The following is a 19,612-nucleotide window of genomic DNA, read 5'->3' as shown; positions in this document are numbered from 1 at the left end:
TTGGAATAGACCAAACTTATTGGTTCACTTTATAGTTAAATATATAGGTTTATATGTGAGTATATCTGGGAAAGTTAAGGTTCTGTGTTTTCATTCTAGGATCTGTGGATGGAATATCTGAACATGGAGCGCATACATTACGAGTTTCAGGAAACCATTGGTCTGTGGACGCAGGCCAAACTTGAGTCCCATTCCACATCCTGCAGTTTGTCAGTTCAGCTAGACTTCACTGATCCTTTTTTGGGTGAGTCATACAAGCATCAGCCCCTTTGAATGTATGAAGGATGGAATGGATGAGTGAATCAGAGCCTTTGAGGGTTAAGGTGTACAATAGCGTATTCCTCCAGTAAGCATTGATTTTTTAAGGAGTTCATAGTTAACTTGTCTACCACTTAGGATTAGGTTAGGCTGTGAGTGAGAGAAAATTCAAAAATAGTAATGGCTTAAATAAGATAGAGATTTAATTTGATTTTTCTCATGTAAAAGGAGTCTGGATGCAGGCATTTCAGAATGGTATGTAGCTTCATGATCTATAAGCCTTCAAGGACCCCTGCTCCTCCTATGTGGCTGCCCCACTGTTTTCACACACGACATCCACTTGTGGTCCAAGGTTAAGATTATAGTCACATTCATGTTTTACTCAACAGGAAGGGGAAACTCCTTCTTTAAGGACTCTTTTGAGAAGCTGCTTACAGACTATCCAATTATAGCTCATTGGCTCAAATTGAGACACATGGTTCTACCTACCTGAAAAGGAGACTGAAAAGTGACTTTAAAAAGACATTTTAATTGACATCAATGTGTAAAGTGCAACTTTAAATTTCATTATTTTGGATTTGCAGTTTTACAGTTCAGAAGTCTTTTTTAATAAACTTTTCTTTGTATCTGGAACTCTTCCCATACAATACACATGGATCATATTCCTAAAGTTTCTAAGTTGGTTGTTTTCTCACAGTGCATTTTTCTAAAGAAACAGTTTTATAAATTGTCAGTTTTCTATGCCAGGCCACAAAAACTCATTTAACCTGGAAAGTTGATGACATATCTTACAACAAAAATAACATAAAACAATATTTAGGTTCACTTGCTGGTTTTAATTACTGAATATATTTTTTAAATGTAGGGCATATAATACAATTATGAACATAACTTTTGAATAAAATATTGTAATATGTAGTGTAATAGAGCACTGAAGTGATTCAGAGAAAGGCAAAAATATCTTCTTGTTCCAGCCCTGCCACTAACCAACTAGTTAGCTGTGTGATCAGAGCTGTGTGATCAGTCCACTCATCTGTAAAAGGAAGGTGCTAGACAGTTTCATCTAAGGCTTTAAAATTTTTCCCTCCAACATCTTTCTCCCCACTTTTCCCCTGAAATAATAATAGTTTTTCACCACAACTATAAAAGTTATATGTGTTCACTGAAGAAAATTAAACAGTATAGAGAAGTATATAGGGGAAGGTCTAAAAGTTGCCCTCAACCTAGCCACATCGAGTCTCATTTTCTATTCTTTAAAGTCTGTTAAGGAGAAAAAGAAATATGTTTGTAGGTCTGGAAGCTGGTGAATACTGCTCTGTTAATGTCCTCCCATCTGTAATGCTTTCACATGGCCTTCACACTGCCCCCAAAGGCGGATTGTTTTCTCTGGACTAAAATGAGCAATTTGTTCAGCCTTCAGTTTGTTCCAGGCTCTGTCCCAATACTTTACATGCGTTAATTCCGTCCTCCCAACAACCCTATGAGGTTTATCCCCACTGAGCAGATAGTGAACCTGAGAGGTATAATAAGGTGGTTAGTGTGCACATGGCTTGGACCAGTTTTAAATGTAGGGCATATAATAGAATTATAGATTTAGTCACTTTTGGTCCAGAGTGGTGATTATAGTTAAAAATGCTCTGAATTTATTTTTGCCTGTCTTTTATTTTACACTTAAAATATCCTTGATTTTTCTTTTCTTGTTTTTATGATAAGTGATACTGATTTTGAAAAAGAGCTTTCAGTTTTCTTTAGAGTCATGTCCTAAAATGTTGCTGGAAAGAAACCTGAACATACTCAGCAGTCTTATCCAGTGGTGAATATCCAACTTTGTTACATTCTGTGCGGGGCGTGGTAGTTCTAGTGGAAAAACCCCGGCTATAAGGGACGATCCTGTACTTGACCTGTTTGGAATGTTAAATTCCATCTGTTTGGGGTACAAATAGTACAAGTCTTCTTATGCCAAGTAAAGTCACGTCTATTAAACTTAGTTTTTCTTAACAAGAATAGAAAATTGAATGCTACATTTGGAGTGAAATCAGAAATTCATAGTAGTCCCTTAAGTACTTGTTGACTTGACACTCCCGTGACCTCTCATCCCCTGTTATCTTACTGTGGAAAAGAAACAGGGATGTGGCAGCTTTTCTTCATGTTCTTCAGTACCTGCCTGCACTATGGTATGTGTATAGTGTAGTAAAGAGAGAGGGAGGGAAGGTAGGATATATTGGATATCTACTGTGTTGTGTTCAGCTATGTACTAGGTGTAGAAATGTAAACATTTAACTTGGACTCAGCAATGAGAACATGTGCAATTTACTGCAAGGTTAACAGTACAGATTTACCTTTATTTTTCTTATATGCCACCTTATTTCTTATTTGGGCTCCATAGATTATTTGTTGAGTGAATGAATAGTAAATGAATGAATGAATGAATGACTATATGACTATGTAAACATAAGTTCTGTAGGAGTTTGTGCCCATGTTCTTACTCATTTTAACTCGACTACTTTCAGCCCTCTTGTCTAAACCATGGCCTATTTAAGATTTTTCACTTAGCTGTATTCCATGATGCTCATTTCTTTTTCTCCCATTCCTGTGAAGTTTATCTGGGTGATTGCATTAAACTTTTAACTGGGCTACCTGCCCCATCCCCCAGTCCATTGTCTGACGGTAGCTACCATCTTTCTCAAGCTTACTTAGAGCTGTTCACTAGATCCCCTTTGTTGTTTTTTTGTTTTGTTTGTTTTTTTAATTTATTTTTATTGATTTCAGAGAGGAAGGGAGAAGGAGAGACAGAAACATCAATAATAAGAGAGAATTATTGATCAGCTAGCTGCCTCCTGTATGCCCCACAATGGGGATCGAGCACGCAACCCGGGCATGTGCTCTTGACCAGAATCGAATCTGGGACCCTTCAATCTGCAGGCCAACACTTTATCCACTGAGCCATGCCGGCTAGGGCCACTAGATCCCCTTTGTACTAGCATAAGTCCAAACACCTTAGTGCATCATGCAAGGCTATCTAGAGTAATAATTTTAGATTGTGAGCTTTAACTCTTTAACTATCATTAAGACTTTTTGAGGTAGGAATTCTATTCAATCACACCCTGTGCTCCTGATCTCCCAGCTCCTGGAAGAGTATTAGTAGGCCTGTGGGTGCTCCCTCAGAGCTTATAAATGATAAAAGATTTAGGCCTCTGAAGTATCTATTCTGTATATCTCAGCATTTTTTTTTTTTTTTTTTTTTAAATATATTTTATTGATTTTTTACAGAGAGGAAGGGAGAGAGATAGAGAGTTAGAAACATCGATGAGAGAGAAACATCGACCAGCTGCCTCCCGCACATCTCCCACTGGGGATGTGCCCGCAACCCAGGTACATGCCCTTGACCGGAATCGAACCCGGGACCCTTCAGTCCGCAGGCCGACGCTCTATCCACTGAGCCAAACCGGTTTCGGCTATCTCAGCATTTTTTATGATGGTAGCAGGCCAGGGCTTTGTACCCTCTTAGTAAGTTACTACCTAATTGTAGCCATTACTCAGTAAATATAACTTTATTTTCTTTCAGCTAAAGAGAGGGTCTTAAGTAACTTGCGGAAGCATGACGCTCCCCAGCCTCCCCTTGCTCTGCACCCAGTAAGGCCTCCTGTGCCGGTTATTTCCTCTGATGTGCTCCTGAGTCAGAAGGACACCACCCAGCTGGTGCGCACAGACCTGAATCTGTTGCGACAGCAGGCCAGGTAAGCCCAGGAGACCCCCAGGTCACGCCTCCCTGCTTGCTGCCTTGACAGCTGGGTGGGTCCTTATCAGCGTTCTGGCCATGCGGGTAATTGGTGGAGACGGACCCAAACGGTTACTTTAGTTAACCAAGTTGTGACAAGTCTTTTAATTTCCCATGGAAATTATGTGGTGCTTTCATGGACTATAAATTTGTACATGTTTCCTGTGGTGGCATTTCTGAGTGTCAGCAGTGCCAGCTAAGTGTTTCCTATTCTTCTCCTGAGGAACCTTCTGATAATGGAAAGGTTGTGTTTAAAGGGGATGAATTGAGGTTTACTTTCTTTTGTCATCGCTTTGTTCTCTCACTCTCCATACTCTTAAAAATCGGCACAGGCATCGATCGACGTGCGGGAAAGGCATTTAGTGTTCTGTGTTCATGAGAGAGACAGAATGATCAACTCTTTAAGGTTCTAGCTTGCCATCTTGTGAGAAGGAGCGTGTGTGTAGCAAGTCTGTTTTATAAAGTAAAAGAGTCTATTTGGCAAATACCACAGGAATCAACCTCTCCTTTTTTAAAAATTTATCTTTATTGTTGAAAGTATTACAGATCACCCCCCCCCCCCCCCCCCCCCCATTGACCCACTCCACACCGCTCCTGCCCCTGGGAATCAATCTCTTATTGGCCTTTGTTTCCTTTGCTGTGTTTGGTAGAATTCTGTATTTGCATGTGCACACAACTCATCTACATATGCACACACATACTGGTCTGCACGAGAAAGTAATCATAACTACACTTAGAACAGTATTGACACCATGTAAGAATTAACTTTCTCCATTTAAAAAATATATATATTTTTTATTGATTTCAGAGAGGAAGGGAGAGGGAGAGAGAAACATCAATGATGATAGAGAATCATCGATTGGCTGCCTCCTGCATGCTCCTCTCTAGGGATGAGCCTGCAACCTGGGCATGTGCCCTTGACTGGAATTGAACCTGGGACCCTTAAGTCTGCAGGCTGACATTCTTATCCACTGAGCCAAACCAGCTAGGGCAACTTTCTCCATTTTTGAAAATTTAGTTTGAGTTACTAATACCTAAGAAATCAGTGATACTTACAAGTAAGGGCACCCCTTTAGGATAGTTAAATTAGGATGAAATTCTCATTTGTTCTTGTATATTTAAGGGTTCATTTAAAAAGCATTGCTAATATAACACAGATTCTAAGTGGAGTTTTATTTCTGGCTAAAAAGTTGTCCCACTTTTTCTTGGTTTCTTAATTTTCTGGTTAGCATGACTGCCAGGGTGAGAATTTGGGTGAGTCTTGGCACACACACCTTTGGCCTTTTTACTGTGGAATCCTTGTATCTTGCTCTAATGCAGGCTTGGGTAACTGTAAGCCTTTATCACTTACTATGAAATCTTTCTAAGACTTTCTTTGACCTCCTGATGATGTTTTTTTTTTGTTTTTTTTCCAGAACGGCTGCTCTTCGGGAATCTCAGCAAGTTGCCCTGGACAGTGAGCTGTTGGACACAATGCCCAAACAGTATGTTAATCGAGAAGAACAGACCACACTACATTTGGAGTGTAGAGGCATTAGTGGTAAGAAATGCCAAGGAGCAGCAGTTGTAACAGTTCAGGTAAGATTGTTTAAATTCCTTTGTAGTTCAGAGAATTTTAATTGAGCCCCTAATTGGCATATCATTGAGAAAGACTGAAAGAAGTATATAGCAGGCGAGCCATGTCTCAAAACATGTAGCAGTTTTTAGGGGAGTGAAGACACACACAGCTAATCACCTATTTCCATAAGTGCTGACAAGTGATATAAAACAGATAGAAATTCAAAGAAAAGCAGAATCATCGAGGAAATTGTGAGAGTGGGGGCCTTAAACTGATCCTTAAGAGATTTTGATAGTGATAGTTTGGATTCAGTAAAAAGCAGTGTGGGAATGGAGTCAGCATGACTTCATCTAGGGGTCAGAGGCTGGCTGTGTCAGTGTGTTTCAAGTTGTTGTTGGAAGTGGTGGTAGGAATCCACAGTGGGGAGGTTGGAGTTCACGTCGGAAAGGATGCGCACTGGGAGCGCTGGCTGTGTGCTGTGGACAGTTGGGGGGCACTGAAGACAAACATGGGAGGGACCTGTGGAAGGCAGATTAGCTGGGTAGCACCTGCCAACAGGCAAATGGAGAGTTGTGCAACAATGTGTATAAAAATTAAACTACCTCAAGAGTCACCTTCTTGAATTGGAAAAATAAAATTAAGTTGGATGTGACTTTGGAAGGACTTCCAAATGGAAGTTTAGCTTTAGCCTATCATAGCATTTGCTTCATGCCAGCCACTGTCTGAGCACTTTACAGAACTGATTGTTATCTTCACCACAGCCCAATAAGAGGGTAATTTTATTATCTGCGTTTCCAGATGAAGAAATAGAGGCATAGAGAGGTTAAGTTACATATCCAAGGTGACACAGCCAATCAGTGGCTAAGCCAGGAAGTCCCAGGCAGTCTGGTTAGAGCACATGCCCCTTAATCACCTCACCTCACTCCGTCTGCACATGAATTCAAGATTCCCTGAGCTGGGGAAGAAATGCTTAGAGAGAGGCCTACTTCCTGACTACATTTGCACAAAATAGCTCTCCTATTTGGTTAGCTTTTAGAAATTGGGGACATTTTATTTACTGACCCTTGGTTGTCTTTCAATAATTTCTCTTTTGTGTGTGTGCCAATCCCCATTTTTACCAGTCCAAATGTATTCTTTTTTTTTTTTCAAATTTTCTTCTGGTATTCTAATGTATTCTTTTTAAAAAATATATTTTCATTGATTTTTAGAGAGAGAGGAAGGGAGAGGGAGAGAGAGAGAGAAATATTAACATGAAAGGGAGACATCAATCTGCTGCCTCCTGCATGCCCTAACTGGGGATCGAGCCCACAACCCAGGCGTGTGCCCTGACTGAGAATTGAACTGGCAACCTTTTGGTGCAAGGGACGATGCCCAATCAACTGAGCCACACTGGCCAGGGCTCTAATGTAGTCTTTATCTCCTTGGGTGACTGTTTTATCTAAAATGTCTTCTCAAAAATAACTTTTATATTTGTATTTTTCATTACTTTCAAAGTTTATTTCTGACAAAGTAACATATTTGTATGCATCTAAAGTTAGAAAATTCAATCTGGAATGTGATTATTGATTAGAGAATTCATGGATCAGATCATTTTTTAAAATCAGCTTCATGGAAAATGATTTCATATTTAAAATATAAATTTTAAAATTAAAAAACATAAATGTGTTTTAATATAATTTTAATGGCTCATTTATGAAGATTTCAAATTATATCATGAAAATATTTTATTGCTTGATAAAACTTTTCTGGGAGGGAACGCCTTGGAAATTTCCAGCCATCTGCAAGTGTTTGAACTATGTATAGCTTGTTGGGGGTATACAAAAGCCAAATATATTTTATGGGAATTGAGACGTGCTTCTTCTGTGGTTGCCTCTGCTAATAGAAGCCTCTAATAATTCAGTGACATTCCCTGAGGACATGGGGTGATTTATAATAGGGTTCCTTGTGTTGTACTTTGTTATTGTGGGGCATGTTTGCGGGACTCAGAATTGATTTATTGTCATGTGAAAAATTTGTTCATTCCTAGAAATGAAAGATGGAAAAGACCCACCGAGGGCCTCAGGTTATTGTGAAAGCTTACTGGAGGACCAGCTGTGTCCTACTTTTAAATTTCTTTGTCTACTTCAAGTGACTCAGGAGGGGCTTCCATCAGGCTGCTTTGTTCTATTGTCTACAACTTCTTGTAATTATGAGCTGGTGGTCATTCAGTCTCTCTCACCCCGTTCTAGGAAGAAAATTTTCAACAGTGGTGGGAACAGTAAACAAAATAAGTAGACTAGGAAATAATGAGCATTTTGGAAAAGTGGCAAAACTTTCCTACACTAGTTGGTTTTCTTTTATTCTTCAGTATTAGTAGTTTCTCCGACATGGATGGAGGTTTTAAAGTTCAAGTTATGAAGTGGACTTAGTCTCGTTTCTACATTTCCCAGTGAAGTGAACCTCTGTTCTTTCTTTCTTGTCCTTAAGTCTTTCCACTGTCCTTCATCCTCACTGTCTTCCTTCTCTCACATTCTCTTTCGCTCTCTGTTTGGCTGTTTCTCTCCAGGCCAGCCCAGCACTGTGGCCCTCAAAGACCAGCTCTAATTGTAATTGCTGACATATTGGGCAAAAGAGCTGACTGCACATCATATTCCTAATCACATCTTAAGCTATTAAATTTTGGCCTGTTGTTTGAAAGTTTTGAAATTTAATATTTGTATTGGTTCAGTAAGTGGTTTAATGGAAGTTATTTAATTTTTTATCTTTCATTTCTCTAGTAGTAAAAACTAAAGTAATTATTGTTAACATATATTCTTGGATAGTCTCTTTCGTGGCTTTTGATCCATACTAACAGCCTATGTTTTTCTTTGACACAAGAAGTTTTGCAAAGATCTTTACCACAATGGGTGCATGTTATAGAAGAAAGTTATCATTATGATCATAAAAAGTAGGTGTTGAGTATATTGTCAGAGCTGTGCTGTGCTGGGTGCTGTGTAAAGCAAAATAGGACCATTGCCCTTCAGGAGCTTTTGATTTGGAATTTATGTCCCCTGACGTGAATAAGTCTCGATTAAATAAGTTTGTGAATTAAATGTTGACATTATTCACAGACAAAGGATACCTGTAACCATTATAGTGGTGGCTGAAGACTGGGTTTGGGCAGGTGCATATAAAGGAAAATGTAGACCCTACTGCTCACCCAGGTGATTGTGGAAAACCATCTAAGGAGAATGTAGGATTTAAAACTCTTGCCTCCTAGATGTTCTGGTCTTTTCAGCATTCTCCACCGTGCCTGCAAAATAAGTCCAAGTTCCCCAGTTTGCTTGAAAGGCCTCTCCTGCTCCCCAGTCTCATTGCACTGCACTCTTCAGCCCAATCCCTTGGCCCCAATCAGCCTGGCCAGCCTCCTCCTCAATGTCCTGTCCTCCTGTCCCCCACATCTGCCACATTGGTTCTGTCTTTGTGTTGCAGCCTGGGCCAAGGATCTTTCTGCATCAATCCACATCCAGAAAAGGACATTAAAAAATGCAGAAACAAAGCAGTTATTATATAGGTCACCATCAGTTAATTAGAAAAAGGGTTGTTAACAGCCCCGCAACTAGGAAAAACATAATCTTAAATAAAGGATAGTCTTTTAAATTTAAATGAGATAAATTTAGTTGTGTTTTTTTTGAAGCTTACTAAATTCTCCTTATTTTTTATATCTTTACTGAAATCCAATAAAAATTTAATCAAAGATAAGCTTTCAGGAACCATTGAATTAGTCAATTGCTCTTTCCAAGGCAGCAACTGATTTGGGCACGTCCCATATTTATCTTATTTTATTGTTTGCTTTATAAGCATATGCCATTTTTTTCCCTTTCAAAATAGCAAATGTTTTATTAACAGCATCCATCTCCTTTGTTTATGCTGGGCACACGTGAGATGTGCAGCCTCGGTCTCGAGTTGAATTGTATGTGCTGCTGGGTGGGAGAGCAGAGGGGTTAAGGCTTTGTGGACAGATGATCAACAGAGGAGGGCCTCGTGGAGGAAGACATTGAGTCATCTTTTTATGAGGATTGCGGCATCAAAACATAAGTGCCATAGAGCATATCTTACAGAAGACTTTGAACCAGCGAAAATTAATTCAAGTCTGCTTAATTCAAGTCAAAACTAATTTCCCCTTATGAAAAATTTGGAGATTCTTGAATATTTTTTTTGACATTTTCCACCATCCTTGTCAGGTTCAACTGAGAGTCTTGAGCTATCATATTAATTGTAATAATGATCTTTTATCATATGCCAGTATGTATGTAATAACATATCTGCTCTAGAAACATTATGGGCAAAAATATCTGTTGACAATTTTAATTTTTGTTAGTTTGAAGGTATGCACAAGAACGAAGCAGTAAGCCAACAGCTTCATGCTTTGTGGAAAGAAGTGAAGCAGTTACAAGCAGAAGCTACTAAACCACCACCGCTTAATATTGTGGAGGCGGCTGTGCATGCAGAAAACTTGATTACGTAAGTTGTAAGGACATTCTACTTTAAAATACTCTTTTGCTATTGTCGATAGTAATAGTCTACTACACTCCCCCAGGCATCCACTAATTAAATTAGCATAGGGATTGGCATACTATGGCCTTTGGACCAAATCTGCCCTACCACCTATTTTTATTTTTTTAAAAATATTTTTATTGATTTCAGAGAGGGAAGGAGAGGGAGAGAGAATCCAGAATCAAACCCTGGACCCTTCCGTCCACAGGCCAATGCTCTATCCACTGAGTCAAACCGGCGAGGGTGCCACCTATTTTCCTAAAGTTTTACTGGAATACAGCCATGCCCATTTATTTATTTTTTAAAAATATATTTTTATTGATTTCAGAGAGGAAGGGAGAGAGAGGTAGAAACATCAGTGATGAGAGAGAATCATTGATCAGCTGACTTCTGCACGCCTCACACTGGGGATTGAGCATAAATAATTTTTATGTACTGAAAGTAAGATGTTGGGTCAAGTTGGAAGATAACCATGAGATATTTCTAAAGTGACATTTGTATGGGATTTGAGCACTCTTAGGAATATTGCCTGAGAAATGTAGAGTATCAGAAACTTGAGTAAGTTTGGATTCCCATACTGCAGACCACTTCTTACCTGTTTTCCTACAGAACCTTAGTGAATGCCTATAAGTTGCAGCCGACGCCTGGGCTTCAGAAGGTTGGCATTAGCCTCTTCTTTACTGTTGTGGATTATGTCAGCGATGAGACTCAACGTCACCCTCCCACAAGGCAGTTCTTTACTTCCTGCATTGAAATTTTGGGACAGGTAAGGTTAATCTGTGTTGCTAGCCTTTTTCAGATATAATGAAATACACCCTATTGTATTTTTATTAGATATGTGACTTCAGACTTATATTGCAGGTTCAGAAACCCTTTTATTTATTTATTTATTTATTTATTTATTTAAAATATGTTTTTATTGCTTTCGGAGAGGAAGGGAAAGGGAGACAGGGATAGAAACATCAATGATGAGAGAAAATCATTGATTGGTTGCCTCCTGCATGCTCTCTACTGGGGATCAAGCCCGTAGCCTGGGCATGTGCCCTGACCAGGAATAGAATTGTGACTGGATTCATAGGTCGAAGCTCAACCACTGAGCCATGCCAGCTGGGCTTAAGTCATATTTCTTTAAGTATTTGTTAAGTGGCGTAATTTTTCATGTTTTGGCCATTTATATCTTTTTGTGATTTGCTGGTTATTGTCCTTTGCACATTTTCTGTTGGAGTTTCTTTTTTTATTGCTTTTCAAAGAGCAACTCGGACTATTAACCCGGTATCTGGAATTCGTTATAAATTAATTTTTCTATTTCATCATTCTTTAATTTTATACACTTTGCTTTATGGAAATTATCAATTCAAATCTGTCAGTCTTGTCCTTTATTATTGCTGCCTGTGGTCAAGTTTATCAGAACTTTCCTGACCCTGAGATTATTTAAATATTCACATACATTCTAGTACTCTTAAACATTAGAACCAAGTTAAAGCAATGTGAAGTTTTCCTGATTATACTTTAATTGTAAAAAGTTAGCTTTTTTAAAAGTATTAAAATCTATAACCTAAAAGTTTTGTTTTCTTGACATAATGCAGGGTCACTTTGGGTACTTAGTAATCATGGTAGGTACATTGCAGATTGTTAATACTATCTACAGTGGAAGTGATATGTTCATTTTAGGTTTCTTTTGATGGTTTTATATTTTCATTTAGAAAGAACTCCTGTTTGCCTTATATACTACCCCTTAAAACTTTGTTGCTTAAATAACGGTTGGGGAGTGGAGAATTAATGGCATTTTCCTCTTTTATTCATTCAAGGTGTTCATCAGTGGCACTAAATCAGAATGCAGAAGAGTGCTGGAGACCATTCTGAAGAACAGGAGGCTCTGCTCTCTTTTGTCTCCTTTCTTTACTCCCAATGCTGCGCCTGCGGAGTTCATACAGCTGTACGAGAAAGTGGTGAGGTTCCTTAGTGAGGACAACAGTGACATGATTTTCATGCTGCTGACCAAGGTGAGATGTGATCCCATCCGATGTCATCATTGAAATGTAGAAACTATGGTGTTTCCCACTCCACAGACATGAAAGGCCCTCCGGAGTCCTGCTTCCAGGTGGACTGTAGGCTCACAGGCCTTTTCCAATTTTGTGTGGTCTTTAAGCAGCCCAATTCCACAGCTTCCTCTTTTGGGGTGTCATTTGTATTGTGTGGGACAGTCTAATTTCACTAGAAAAAGGACCTAGCTCCCAAACTCTCTTTTAAAAACTTAGTACAGTTTTGAAATATTCATTATAGTAATTTAGTACATCCTTCTTTTGAATTTATCCTGAATTAATGCCTAAATTGTGTTTGATAAATGGGTTGTACTGTATCCAAGTCTCTCATATTTAGAACAAGCCAGATCTAAGCAAATTGCCTTTGTCGTCATTCCAAATAGGATGTTATTTAACTCAGACCCAGGCAATGCATTTACTTAACGAGTTGGGAAATTTAGAGCCTCAGCTATTTTGCCTTCAATTGTATTTCTCTGACATCTGTGAGTCATAAAACCTGGTGATTTTTTAGGGTCTAGGACTGATCTCAGTTGTAATGGGAGAGAACATGTGGTATAGTGTGGGATTCTGGAAGGTGACCTCAGCACCCTGAATTTTTATTAACTGAGGTAGCTAACTGATGCAGATTCAGAAACATGGCTGTTCGAGGGAGACAGTTCCATTAAGAGCTGCTTGTTTGCAGCACTGTGGCCAGTGAAAGAGAACTACGGATCCTTATAGGGAAAACTTACCCACAAGCTTTTATTTTAAATATTTTTTTAAATTGATTTCAGAGAGGAAGGGAGAGGGAGAGAGAGATAGAAACATTAATGAGAGAGAATCATTGATTGGCTGCCCCTGCATGCCCCCCACTGGGGATCTAGCCCACAACCCGGGCATGGGCCCTTGACTGGAATTGAACCCAGGACCCTTCAGTCCGCAGGCCAACTCTCTATCCACTGAGCCAAACCACCCAAGACCCCACAAGCTTTTTAAATTGCAAAAAAGCATGCGGAGCTGAGAAAACTCTACCTTTGCAGGCTTTGGAGATGGAGGCATAGCAGCACCCATCAATCATTGAGCTGCCCAGATTCTTTTAGGTGCTTGTATATAAACTTGAGTTTGTTTAAGTCTTTATGAAAATCTAAATGCTAGGTAATCTTTGATTTTTAAATTAAATCATACAGACTTTAGTCTACTTCAGTTAACTTTCTAGTGTCAATAAAATTGTTTCTTGTGTCTTTTCCGTTTTAGTTCCATGTGAAGCAATGGTTAAACGCCGCCAAGCCTCCTCTGTCTGAGCGCACCAGGCTTCTGGAGTCCATTCACCTGGCACTCACTGCCTGGGGCCTAGAGCCAGATGAAGACATTTTGATGCCATTTAACCTTTTCTGCAAGCACTGGACTTACCTTCTTCTCTACCAGTTCCCTGACCAGTACAGTGACATTCTCAGGCTGCTGATGCAAAGTAAGTGACAGGTTAGATTGCAGTGAATAATAGGACGCCATCCCACAGACGTCAGCCACAAACGTGAAAGTAACACAAGTGCGCAGGGTAGGAGTGACTGACTTTTACCTGAAGAACTCGATAAACAATGCCCAGGAGATGGCTACTTGTAAAAACGGTCATTTATTGTCTGAAATGCTGGAAAGGGCCCTAATTGGGCAAGGCAGCACTTAGCCTTTGGTGTTGGAGTCCACAGTTGTGCACCCATCTCTCTCCCTTGACTTGGCAGCTGTCTTGAATGCGGTAGAAGTGAGCTTGATTACTCTGCTGACTACAGATTTGGTCAGAGAAGGAAGTTGCTCCTTATTTGACAGTTGGTTTCTCTGTAGTTCAAAATAGTGAATAGATTTTAGGTTTTTTTCCCCCTCAATTTTTTAATTTAATTTTTTTGCAACTGCATTTTATCCCTACATAATGACAGACTGTACTTATATTTGTTAAGGAGAGGAGCAGCATTAAATTTTCCCCATTCCCACCGTTTCTGTCCCCCTCCAACAATTTCCCATTGGAGTGTTGGAGACTAGAGGAGAAATAAGGAATGTAGGCTTTTATTTTTGGAATTTCACTGGGCAGGATTTTTATTTGAAAAATGAGATAGTATTTATTTTTCATACAAACTTTATACTATTTACAGATGTAATGGAAAACTAAATTTTGCTTTATGCCAAATCTTTGTGTTACTTATCAGAGATTATTTAATGAATAAGTTAATGATCTTATGTATTGGACTGCCAGAAGAATACTGAAATCTGTGGCCTCATTTTTAAAGCCCTTCGGCTTTCATTGTTTCCTACAGAGGGAAGTTGCAGGGCAAGTGGAGAATACTGATAGGGAAATGTATTTGTATAATTTTGATGCATATTTACATAGCTAATTTTTGTTCTAAATTTTCAAAATTTGATCAAGTATATGTTGTCGTCCCCCCCCCCCCCCCCGCCCCGAAACCTTTTAAAGAGATTGTACTCTGTTTATGTAGACAACCATAGACTTGCATATAGCAGAAAATGTATACTTCCCAGGGGAAGTAACTCAATGAAAGGTTTAGGAATAACGGTACACCCCTGTCAGATTCCATGACCTCCAGCTTCCTGGCTTCCCATCCCTCCCTGGCCACCATGTCAGTTCCTAGCATTCCATTCTTTGCTCATCTGCTCTTTTCCTTCAACCTGGGGGAGCCTGTTTGATTTTTCCTGGCTTCACTGCTCTCTTGTAGGTGTGAATGACTCCCACACCTATAGCGTGGCTCTAGACCTCTGTCCTAAGATCAGACCACAGGTAGCAGTTGGACACAAACCCTTTCAATATAGAGCAGCTGACCCAACATCCTTCCCTCAGACCTGCACCTGTGAGCCTCTGTTACTCTGTTTGACCCTCATGCCATCTCCCGGGAAAAGGCCTGAGGAGTTATTCCTGTCCTCTGGGATGTGAGCTGTGCAAGGAGTAGGCTGTTGGTTGGTGGTCCCTACTTTTGCATGATGTCTGTGTTGCTTTAGGTTTTCCCATTGTAGGAGTGGAGTTTTAAGGGAACTTATGACACCTTTTGAAGACAGCCCAGACTCTGCTGTTGCTTCTGCACCCAGTCTTCCTTGCCCTGTCACCATTATTTGTCTCACATCATCCAGCCAGGAGAATGGCACCTTACCACTCCCCAGTCAGGTCTGAAGGTGTGATTTCCCTCCTGGACTCCAGCTCAGATGGCTCTGGCTGTCTTACTCCTAGCAGGGTAGTCAGGAACAGGAAAGTCAAGTGTTCAGGTGGATAGTTTAGTTCTTCTAATAGGTTCACTTCACTTTAGTCTCTTCACCACAGATCTTTATGAATTTGTTTTGGATTTTTATTTAATATTTATTCCTTGATAAAATTCTTGTGTTCTTTGATTCATATTTTTGTTTGTGAAAGATGCTGACTTGCTGTCCTCTGTCCTTACCCCATAAGGCTCTGCTGAGCAGCTGCTGAGCCCTGAGTGTTGGAAAGCCACTCTGAGAGCCCTGGGCTGCTGCGCCCCAAACAGCCAGCAGGGGGCAGCTCTTGCCGAGAGCACGGTGCTTCAAAGCTCTCCGGATGTCCTCTTGTCAGACAAGCAGGTGTGTAGCTTTTGGTGTCCGACTTTTTTTTTTCTTTTTAGTCTGTGCATTTCTTTTCCATTTCCTTTGCTATTTAAACAATTGGAACACATTTTACATTTATAGCTAAAAAGTTTCTTTTTCCCTAGCTGGTTTGGCTCAGTGGATAGAGCATTGGGCTGTGGACTAAAGGGTCCCAGGTTCAATTCTGGTTAAGGGCACCTAGCTTGGTTACAAGCTTGATCCCTGGCCCTGGTCGGGGCACATGTGGGAGGCAACCAATCAATGTGTGTTTTTCACACCAATGTTTCTCTCGCTCTCTCTCTCTCCCCCTCCCCCTCCGCCCTTCCACTCTCTCTTAAAAAAAGGAAAAATATCCTTGCGTGAGGATTAACAAAAAAAAAATTATTTTTTATTTAAATTTAGAAAGTTCCTTTTTGTGCATTATCTTTTAAGAGCTCTGAGCTTTTCTTTGTCATTCACTTGCTTCCCCCCAGACCCCCTCTATTGGATCACCTTTCTCTCACACCTCGGTGATTCTTGCCTATCTGATCAAGAGCAGCCTGGGCCTACTCCCTCCCCACCTTAACCCACCTATTTCTTAACTTTATACCACTGGCTCCCTCGGCCAGGATTTCAGGTAATGTTCCACAGAGCTCTCATTTGGACACATTTTCTATATACCGTCCACATGAAAATGTATTTGAAGTAAATGGTTCCTCCTATTATAGAAACAGTTTCAAGTATGATGATTTACTTTCACGTGCTATATAACTTTGCAGCAGTCTTACAAAGTCAGTTACAGCTACTGTGAGACTCTTGTGCAGGCAGCATCAGTGAGCAGTTTTTAACCAGTCATTCTCTTCCAGGTAATGGAGACTATACAGTGGCTCTCAAACTTTTTTTATAAGCTTCGCTTATCCACATTGGACTTTAAAAGTTTCGGGTTATTCTCAAAATGGAGTCCTTACATGGGAGATATGCAGATACTCTTGGGCTATCTTGTGAAAAGGCTGCTTGACTCAGAAATGGAATGCTTGGCCCAGGACCCATCTGCCAGCAGCAAAACAGGTAATGTGCTCGAGTGTAACATGGAGGTGGGTGTTTTGACCTTCCATTAGGAAGCGGCTTGAATAGACACATTAAGAGATTTAAATCTTTGAGATAAAACTATCAAAGTGTCAAGCAGGGAAATATATAGCAGAGGTGTGAACCCATGGGCTGTATGTGTCATATCTGCACCTATATTCAGTTAGACAGTAGGTGCTTGCTTCAGCTTGTCTCTGCCCCTCCTTTGTAGGGTGGGGTCCGAAGAAACAGTTTCAGTCTCCATCTTTCTTCCTATTACTTATATCGCTAAGAAAATGGTCCTGAATATTTAAGCTTATATCTTTACACAAATGTATTGTTACAAAGTTATTCATAACATTTTGTAATAAAAATTCAATTCAGGAAATTACGCTGTAGTAAATGAAAATGTACTTGGTTACGTTAAACTTTTGTTTTTATATCAACATAAGTTTATGAGTATACAGATATTAAGTAAATTATTATTATTATTTTTGTTAATCCTCACCCGAGGATATCTTTTCCATTGATTTTTCGAGAGAGTGGAAGGGAGGGGGAGAGACAGAGAGAGAGAAACATTGATGTGAGAGAGACACATGGGTTGGTTGCCTCCCCCGCGCCCACCCCGACCTCAAGCCTGCAACCAAGGTATGTGCCCTTGACTAAACCCAGGACCCTTCAGTCTACGGGCTGATGCTCCAACCACTGAGCCAAACTGGGCAGGCAGAAGTAGATTCTTTTATATAGTGTTATCAGTGATATTGACAAAGGATTCGCTTGTTTCTTGTCACTAAAAGTTTTTGTTTGTTTCAGTGCTGAGATCCCTGCACTCAGTGATCATCCAGCTGTTTAAGCCATGGATCCTGGTTTTAGAGGACAGTGAAAGGTACATCATTTTTTGGATATTCAAGTTCTTTTGAAATTTATGGACTTAAAGTTCTGATGGTGTTTTGGCACAAGTGATGCAATGACAGATTTAATTTTTTTAAGTTAGGGCCATATTTAAATTTAGAAAAAGCTTCTTTATGAGAGAAACTTAAGACATTTTCTGTTTGTAGAGTTGGGTTAGTCAGGTTGATCAGAGCTGTTATCTTGATATTTTGAAGCAAAACTGGACACTCATTTCCAGTTTTCCGTGATAAAGTTGAATGAGTTTTGATACTTAATTTCAGAAAAACAGATGCAGCTCTCCTTAATTAGATTTGGATAATATAACACTAAAAGATGAGACTAACTTGATCTTACTCAGTGCCTCAGTTATTTTTGGAACTAAGTTGGCTTTCAGATTAGTGGGTGGGAATTACCCTTTTAACATGAACTCTGCACTAGAATGAAAGCATTATTTTGTGAGCACTTAAGAGAGAGAAGTGTAAAGCTGTTCAAATACCTCTTATAAGTCTTTTTCCCCCTAAAAGCATACAGACAAAAACTAGGTGAACTTGACAGGAGTTTTGTAAAAATTACAACAGTGGTAGACGTCATAGTATTTAAGGGGTTTTCACAAATACTGATCAATCTGATTCTTAGACTCAGAAAAATTACATGTCTTGCTCCTGTCCCACAGCCTGGGAAGTGGTCTAAATGTGTTTTAGGCTACAGAACACAGTGTTTTCTGTGACTCAGGCAAGCCCTAAACTCTGGGACCTGGAGTAATTTTAATCATGGCGTTTCGTTTCTCTGTGCATTTCCTCTGTTTAAAGCAGCCAGCGCCATTACCCCTGGCTGGAGAGCGATGCCGTGGTGGCCTCAGGCACCGTGCAGCTGTTCACTGACTGCATCGGCTCGCTGCACGAGATATTTAAAGGTAGGAAGATGTTCTGTTATGTCTGTTATGTCCCTTTGTCCCTAAGTCATTCAGGTAATCTTTTGCCTCTGCTTTCCTACTTTTTTGGATTTTATTTTAATTAGCATGCAGTCCTCTTTGCCTAAAGGAAGTCACTCATACAGTATTTAGTGTAGTTTGTAGCCTCTTGTTTGTGAGTAGCTCTTAGTTTCATCAGCTGTGGAAACTATACGGCCTCTTTCTTTCAAATATTGTCCGTCCCCCTTCTGTCTTCAAGGACTTTGACTTCTTTTTCATGTTTTCCTATTTTTCTGTATTTCATTTTGGGAAAATTCTGGAAGTTTATTTTTCAACTTACTCAGTGTCTCTAACTATAGCTATGTTCAGTTTTTTAAAATACCTATTGAATTCCTCATTTCAGTTTCTAGAATTTTTATTTTTCAAATCTACCCTGATAACTTTAAAAAAATATATTTTTATTGGTTTCAGAGAGGAAGAGAGAGGGGGAGAGAGAGAGAGAAACATCCATGATGAGAGTAAATCATTGATTGGCTGCCTCCTGCACGCCCCCCGACTGAGGATCAAGCCTGCAATCCTGGCATGTGCCCTTGACCGGAATCGAACCCCAGACTCTTGAGTCTGCAGGCTGATACTCTATCCACTAAGCCAAACTGGCTAGGGTTACCCTGCTCATTTTTGACGGGATCTTCTTTCTTTTTTTAAAATTCTAGTTTTCACTTCTTTAAAATGTTTAAACATGCCTCTTTCCTTTATGATCTCTATGCAACGATTGCATTATCTGAAGTTCCCATTGCAGGGTGGATTATGCTGCTATTGGATGTTCTTTCAAATTCTTATTTTGTAATTTTGTATTCTAAGCCCATGTTTAGAGAGATTTTATCTAGGGAGATTCTGTAAAGGCTAGGATGGGATGTGCCTCCGGAGAAAATCTGCATTTGGCCAATTGTAACTATGTACTTTCTTGGCTTGGGGTTTCTCACATCACGCACTTCCGTGAAATCCAGGTCCAAACTAAACTTGCAGGCAGTCCTCAGCTATCA

The 19,612-nt window shown here is 39.8% G+C and overlaps 1 protein-coding gene across 2 annotated transcripts in view; it reads left to right on the top strand.

Annotated features, from left to right (window-relative positions):
• The window catches only part of EPG5 (ectopic P-granules 5 autophagy tethering factor), an 83,128-nt gene that overhangs the window by 47,275 nt on the left and 16,241 nt on the right, over window positions 1–19,612 (top strand). The window contains exons 25-35 of one of the 2 annotated variants that reach the window (XM_070421087.1): window positions 100–244; window positions 3,824–3,995; window positions 5,452–5,614; window positions 9,934–10,076; window positions 10,719–10,875; window positions 11,918–12,112; window positions 13,385–13,598; window positions 15,573–15,721; window positions 16,570–16,771; window positions 17,582–17,654; window positions 18,472–18,572. In XM_070421087.1, the coding sequence (XP_070277188.1) occupies window positions 100–244; window positions 3,824–3,995; window positions 5,452–5,614; window positions 9,934–10,076; window positions 10,719–10,875; window positions 11,918–12,112; window positions 13,385–13,598; window positions 15,573–15,721; window positions 16,570–16,771; window positions 17,582–17,654; window positions 18,472–18,572 (1,714 nt within the window). Of the gene's footprint in view, window positions 1–99; window positions 245–3,823; window positions 3,996–5,451; window positions 5,615–9,933; window positions 10,077–10,718; window positions 10,876–11,917; window positions 12,113–13,384; window positions 13,599–15,572; window positions 15,722–16,569; window positions 16,772–17,581; window positions 17,655–18,468; window positions 18,573–19,612 lie in introns of both variants that reach the window. The other variant, XM_070421086.1, reaches the window with a different exon arrangement.

Source organism: Myotis yumanensis, unplaced genomic scaffold (assembly GCF_028538775.1).
Source record: "Myotis yumanensis isolate MYYU_CA2020_CCGP unplaced genomic scaffold, mMyoYum1.0.hap1 SCAF_7, whole genome shotgun sequence".
Lineage (NCBI taxonomy): Eukaryota > Metazoa > Chordata > Mammalia > Chiroptera > Vespertilionidae > Myotis > Myotis yumanensis.
Note: the sequence above shows the minus strand (reverse complement) of the source record. Positions and strands in the feature narration are given on the sequence as shown.